Raw genomic sequence first — 6,538 nt, forward strand, 5'->3', positions numbered from 1 at the left:
AAAGAATTCTTCAGTGGAAAACCTCCAAATTGCAAATGCTGCAGCCTCAACAGGAGTTTGCCTTTACTATCACTGTGTTGCAGGTGTGGTTGGGTTTAGAGTTTATCCTCCTTTGACTGTTTCTAATGGAATACTGGTCTTTGAGAAGTGAAGGGATTCCCTACTGAGTGCCATAAACTGTCTTGTTTGAAACTACCACAAGAGGTCGCCAAAGTAATAAAGTTTCAACACACACACACAGGAGCTTTAATATTTTCTTCCACGCTCTAATCATTAGGAGACACACTTCTTCACAGCTGCAACCTTGGTTAGAATGAAAAATATACTGAAGCAACGTTAAGCTCTTTCGTTTTCAGTTAAGTGCTGTCTAATGGATTCCGTTGATGTTACTTTAAATGTTGCTGTTTAACAAAGGTGCAGGAACTAAACTTTGTTTTTTGTTTTTCTGCAAAAAAAGTATAATTTCCACATTTAAAAGTAATTTACTTCTTCCACTACATTAAAAAATTCCAGAATATGTGAATATACAAATTGCGTTTGTCCATTCTCAGTGTCCACTGGTGGATCTGGTATAAGATACTGGAACAGGATGAACTTACAAACTATTTGTGATGTCACAAATCATCCTCGTAGGCCCCACACCTTAAAATCAGATTTTCAGTGAGCACAGAGAAACTTCCGCAGATGAATGTGAAAACATCTTTCTAGTTTGGAACTCTGCACATCCATCATTCTGTACAGTGAAGTTCAACATTCAACTGTAGGAACAAGAAGACTGATTTTTGAGTGGAGGGGAACTTTAAGTCATGCACAAATACTTTATTGGCAAATCAATACGCTGATATGTGGACACATCTTCATTGAATACATTAAATGACATACGGTAGTTCATTTACAGAGTAACCAGTTAATTCTGAAAGTTTTAGTCTAAAAAATGTTACATTTCAACAACATTTCATACGTTTTAGCTTCTCTAAATGAGTTCGCTGGATGCAGTTCAGTTTCGTGTTAGTCATCGACTGTTTAAATTGCCATAAGCTTCACTGACAATGTTACCCAATGCAGAAATTTCAAGACATTATTACAGGTTTAGTGCAAGATGATTGTGTATGTATATGTTTGTATCAGTTCCATTCTGCCTGTTCTTTCCATTTGTGGCGTTACATTCTGTTTTGCCAGCCAACAATTATTTCTTAAATGATTACTGATCAGTATTGATATTGACTGGAGGAGAAAAGGTGGTGGTTTACCAGCCACAACAACATTTTATCGGCATCTAGCCGGTAGCTGGTACAACCTACAACCATCCTGGAAAAAATGTATTTGTCTTTACATCTCAGTTTAACATAGAAAGAAGTTAAACAATCTGATCACTTTTCTTGTAGGTACAAAACTGAGAGTTTAGAGCTACTGTATAAGGCTTTATCTGTCCTCTAAAGTAGTTCTGACTTTTCTGCCTCCACCAAGTTTCAATTTTAATCAGACTCAAAAATCCCTGTTTTCAATAAATAACACTTTTAAGCTCTAATCGGATGACTAAATTACATAAACATAACCCTAAAGTTCCACTGTCAGTAATTGTCTGTAGCTTCAGATGTGAGGTTTCTTGCTCAGGACTATCCATTGGTGGATGAAGCTGTATATGCACTGAATTCTGGGCCTCTCAAGCTCGGTGGAGACACTGACTGAAAAGAGTATTTGTTTTTTGTTTTTTTATTTTGGGCTACCTATAACAGTAGGCGCCGTAAAGATGCATCATCTTGTTGGGGAATCCAAATGAGCGCACTCCTGCTTCAGGGATGCCTCCACAGCGCTCCCTGGGGTTGCTGATGGGAAACCGTACGCTGCCGTCTTTCAGCCATCCGCCATCACACTGGTCGTATTTTTGGAAGCGCCAGGCCGAGTAAAGCTGGCCGACCAACGCCAACTCAGCTCCCTGACGTTTACATGCATGTTCCGCCTGCTCAAAGGAGAATGACCCTGATATGTAGTAGACAGAGCCTGTGAGAGGAAGAAAGAAAATAAATCCAGAGAACTTAAATCCAGAAACATGGGTTTGTTCAAAATTGAAATTAAAATAAAAAGGTCCCATATTTTTAACTTATTTGTCACATTTTTCTGGCTGCAGTGGAAGTTTCCAGGACAGATTGGGCCAAGTATTTTCCCACAGATAAACCTTTTCATCAAGTCTCTCATCAATAGGTTTTATTGTCGTCTGTCAACCTACTATCAGTCCCACTCTCACACTGTAGCTACTAAAGGTCAGCTTGTAGCACCACAGAGTTGACATTCAGTATCATTACAGGGATTTTGAGCCCCATTAAAAGATGTCACATAGGGCCCCACCACCACAGGCCACACCAGCCCTATCCTCACCTCCAGAACCCAATTGACCCATTCAGAGCATTACATAAGTAGGCAGGCTCTTGTTGTCCAATACTTATTGTGTGATATTTACTGAGTAAGCTATGGAGATATAATACTGTGCATGCAGCATTCTGCATACAGTGGAATTCACTGTTTGATGCAAGACTAATATCCTTTACAAAAAATGTGCTAAAGGTAATCTTTTACAGAAATTTTAATCGTAAAATTCACTTAGCAATAATATATATATATTTAAATATACATTAACCGATCATCTATGTATAGAATCATATAACAAACAGAATAAAATCTGCAGCAGATAAACTCACTCACTTTAATACAGACTGAGTCATTCAATGCTTTAAAACTGTCGAGCATCCAATACAGACTAAAGGCCTGTACAAGCAAATACAAATAGCATACTTTGTCATTTAGTTTGGAGGATTTGTTCGTTAATTATGTTCAATTGTTACAGGAGTGAAGCCATTTCTACGTTACAAACATCTCTGCTCTGGAGAAAATTTGAATCTCACTAAAACAGAACAGAGCAGCAGCTAACATTTAATATAAGAGTTTTTATGGACATTCACATCTGATATTTTTATTTTTATTCATTAAATGTATGTATGTGCCTTGAACAAGGCAATTTGCTTCTGGTTTTCTGTCAGGAAACTAGACTAAACTGTGATCTAAGTCACTTAGAGCTTACCAGACGTCTGCGAGGTGAAGCAGAAAGCGTCAAACCTATCGTGATTCTTATCTTTTGGTCCATAACTGCGGATGCCGGGGAGCAGCTCTCCTCCACAGGCGGGTCGTGGATGAATAATTGGGTAGTGAACGGTCCCATCATCGAGCCAGCCTGCATTGCACCAGTCCAGACCCTCCGTCCATGCTGCCAGAGGAGACAGGCTGATTTAAGATGGCTGATATAGCTGCAGACAACATATTATTGGTCGGAAATAAACACTTTGCACAGATACCTCTGTATAGCTGGTTGTATGAGGCTAATGTGCCATCTTGCTCAGCACAAACCTCCTTAGCCTCATGGAAAGTGAATCTGTAGCGGCCGTTTTTACTCTGATATGGAAACACCACACCTAGAAATAGAAGCCATTTGTGAGTGTTTATGTTTTTACACTTCTACTGTATCCTGTAAATATTTCCCCAAAGGAGTGGATCCCAACCATAAACCCACAGCCCTGATAAAATCCAGGCCCCTATAGGTACATTTCAAACACAAAGGAGGATCTTCTTTAGCTGCTGCACCAGCGATATATATATTAAAAAGTATCCTTTAATATTTTCAGACACCAGATAGTGAGGCATTCCTTCAGTTTTGAGTAGACACTGGGCTCCTCATGACTTCAGTTACCTTCAATCCTCAGAGTTATGGTGACACTCTCATCCTCGATGCCGTTGACTAGTTCGCAGCGATACGTGCCACCATCTTTCAGCTCAAGAAGGCTGAGCTGCAGGGAGGCGTCCATGGTGTGAGCCTTGAGGAGAGAAGCCCGCGTTCCAAGATGTCCGTATAGCTTGAAGGCGTGAGCATTTGATATTAGGATAATGTTCTCCGGGCCTACGTGCTCCGGCTCCAGTTTTGTCCATTTCACTTTGTAATGGCTTGGTTTGGTTCTCAGGATGCACGGCAAGGTGATGTTTCCTCCCCTTCGGCCAATGACCTCAGCATACACCGGCGGCTCAAGGAGGTATTTTAGCTTCTTGGGTGCTGCAGGTGAAACAGGATCCAGCAGGTGTCAGTGCCACGCAGTGTCATTGTTATGTCATGTAATTAATTATTTAGACTACATAATATTTTATGATGCAAGGCAATACAAAGTCAGTATGATTAGAATTTATATAAAAGAATAAAAAGAATGCATGTATATGTAATATTTAATAAACAAGGGGACCTAGTTTCCTGCTCATTGGCTAGTTAGCTTACTCGCTGTTGGGACCTCAGTTTTCAGGTCAGTTTCGGGTTTGTTTGTTTTTAAAATTTCGTTGCGTCTGCAGCAATGCTTCATTAGAGTGTCGAGGTCTCCCCTAGTTTTTCTGCAAGCTGTTCCCAGCAACACGAAAAGGTTCATAGTCACATCTACATAATACCGGCAACATATACACCTCTTTCACACTTTCCCTATGTCAGTGTCTTTATCTATAACATCTGGATGTTTGCTACTGATGCCAACTGCATTATTATGCTACCTGATCTCTCTGCAAGCATTCAGTGTCTTTTGCGTGTTGTTGCAGTCTCAGCATGATAAATCAGACAGCCTGTTGCTATGGCTTCTCACGAGAATGTCACACACAAAACAATATGGAGGGAGTTGTGTGAAGACTAAAATTAAAAAAAGAACAAACCCTGTCTACATTCACACCTCCATACACCTGGACAATCACGATGGTCTGTATTAGAAAGTGACAAATTGTCAATAAATTGTTGATGTTTGAAGGATTTGGGGGGATATTATCGAGCACTTCCTTAGCCATCATCCATTCATTAGCAGCAGACAAGAAGGAACTTACTGTACCTGCTCTGTTGGGGATAAATATAGCTGAAGACCAGGTGAAGCAGCTTGATGTTAATATAAGAATGACTGCACAGTTCATTATGAAGGGAGTCACTCTTCCAGCTCCTACAGTTCATAAGAAAACAGCACAAAGTTCTTACTGAGATGCAGTCTTTGGTGCACAAAACCAATCACACTTTGTTCGCACATACCACCTGACATGTCATACAAGAGAAATTGTAAACTTAAACTGCATTTTGGCCTCTTGAAATTATCAATGGAAAGAAAGAAAAACCTCAAACCTGTGAAGTTGAGATACAGATGTCCAGCCATCCTCCTGAGTTGTCCCACATGGCGTTGTTTTCAAAGTGTTTGTACTCTTGGATGATTGATAACTTTGGGAAGTAGAAGCTACTGTTCATCCCTGTTGGCTCTTCTGTCCAAGCCCTGAATGTTCAGCTGTCCCTCTTTCACTCTCACCCCCCTCCTCTCCTCACTCTGGTCATATGGTCCAGTCTGTTGTCAACAGTGTGTAAACAGGATTGTTGTCCTCTCTGCTCCAGATGTTGATGACCATATGAATGTCTGACATGCTGTCTTTGTTTCTATTTTCCTCCTCTGAGTTCTTCTTCGTAAGTGAGACAAAATAAGAGGAGAACTGCGAGGATTTAAAGTTTCAGTTTCTACACCTAATATTGAAACGTGAAATGGGTAGTTGTGCTGAGTTAGTATCACTGTGAATATTAAACCAACCTTAATTTGTAAAAGAAGTAGAACAGTGGTTCACAAACCCTACAGTCCTGTATCAACACCACCAGTCATGTGTTTGACTGTCAGTGTTTTGGTTTGTTTCATTCTGCATTCATGGATTTATCCATTTTTAGATAACTTTTTAATTATTATGTTGATCATAATTTAATAATTTAGAATACATAATCATTTTAATTTCAAATTTTGTTTAACCTTGTTGGAAATCACTGATGTAGAAAACAGCAACTTTACTGCTTCCAATGGCTCGTTAGACTTTTGATAACTTCAGTCAGTGATTCAAAGTTACAAACACCCCACCCTGGCCTGTGTCTGTATGTTTAAGACCCCACCTACTGAATCCAACTGGTACCCTAAATTTGAGATCCAAACTTGGACCCAGCACTTCATTTTTACTTTAATTCGTTCAGTGCTGACTATTAGCAGTCAGAGAAAGACATTTCTAACAAATCACATTTGAAAAAACTTGCACAGTAGCTACTGAGCTTGCTCGCTAACAGGTTAACATGCTTGCTCATTAGCTAATTAGCTTGTTCGTTAACTGTATGGGTGTCACCATTCCTTCTGAATTGATGAGATTAGACAAAGACCTGTCTGTGCACTGCATGTCAGACATCTCTGGGAATTCTGAGCAAACCAAACTGTCTAAATGAACCTCTGTCACTGGTGTGATATCATAGACTCTGTGATGGACTGAGAGACGTCCATGTCTTTTGTCTGTCCTAAAACCTTACAGTCCAATACAAATGACCTTTTTCTCAAGGGTCAGTCAAGGATAATTCATTTTCCACTGTTCAGCTACCTGCAACAGACACTTACGTTTAAATTCCTGAGAAATTGTTTTGTAAAACTCTCCAGGGATAAATGCATCCACATTGGACTGATAAATA

General features: G+C 39.8%; 1 protein-coding gene across 1 annotated transcript; it reads right to left on the reverse strand.

The window, feature by feature from the left end:
* Positions 1-794: 794 nt before the first annotated feature.
* Positions 795-5,581, reverse strand: hapln2 (hyaluronan and proteoglycan link protein 2). Its single transcript, XM_051407612.1, has 6 exons — positions 5,183-5,581; positions 4,902-5,006; positions 3,740-4,096; positions 3,348-3,464; positions 3,077-3,259; positions 795-2,001 (listed from the first exon to the last, which is right to left on the reverse strand). The coding sequence occupies exons 1-6, from the start codon at positions 5,211-5,213 to the stop codon at positions 1,724-1,726; spliced, it is 1,071 nt and encodes a 356-aa protein (XP_051263572.1). The 5' UTR covers positions 5,214-5,581; the 3' UTR covers positions 795-1,723.
* Between the last annotated feature and the right edge of the window lie 957 nt (positions 5,582-6,538).

Source organism: Dicentrarchus labrax, unplaced genomic scaffold (genome assembly GCF_905237075.1).
Source record: "Dicentrarchus labrax unplaced genomic scaffold, dlabrax2021, whole genome shotgun sequence".
NCBI classification, from domain to species: domain Eukaryota; kingdom Metazoa; phylum Chordata; class Actinopteri; family Moronidae; genus Dicentrarchus; species Dicentrarchus labrax.

Bases quoted from the DNA above. Each gene is read 5' to 3' on its own strand.
- hapln2 (XM_051407612.1), bottom strand. From the start codon at position 5,213: ATGGCTGGACATCTGTATCTCAACTTCACAG. The intron at 3,260-3,347 runs GTATCTGTGCAA...CTCCTCTGGCAG, and splicing joins ATACAACCAGCTATACAGAG to CATGGACGGAGGGTCTGGAC. The intron at 2,002-3,076 runs GTAAGCTCTAAG...TTCCTCTCACAG, and splicing joins CTTCACCTCGCAGACGTCTG to GCTCTGTCTACTACATATCA.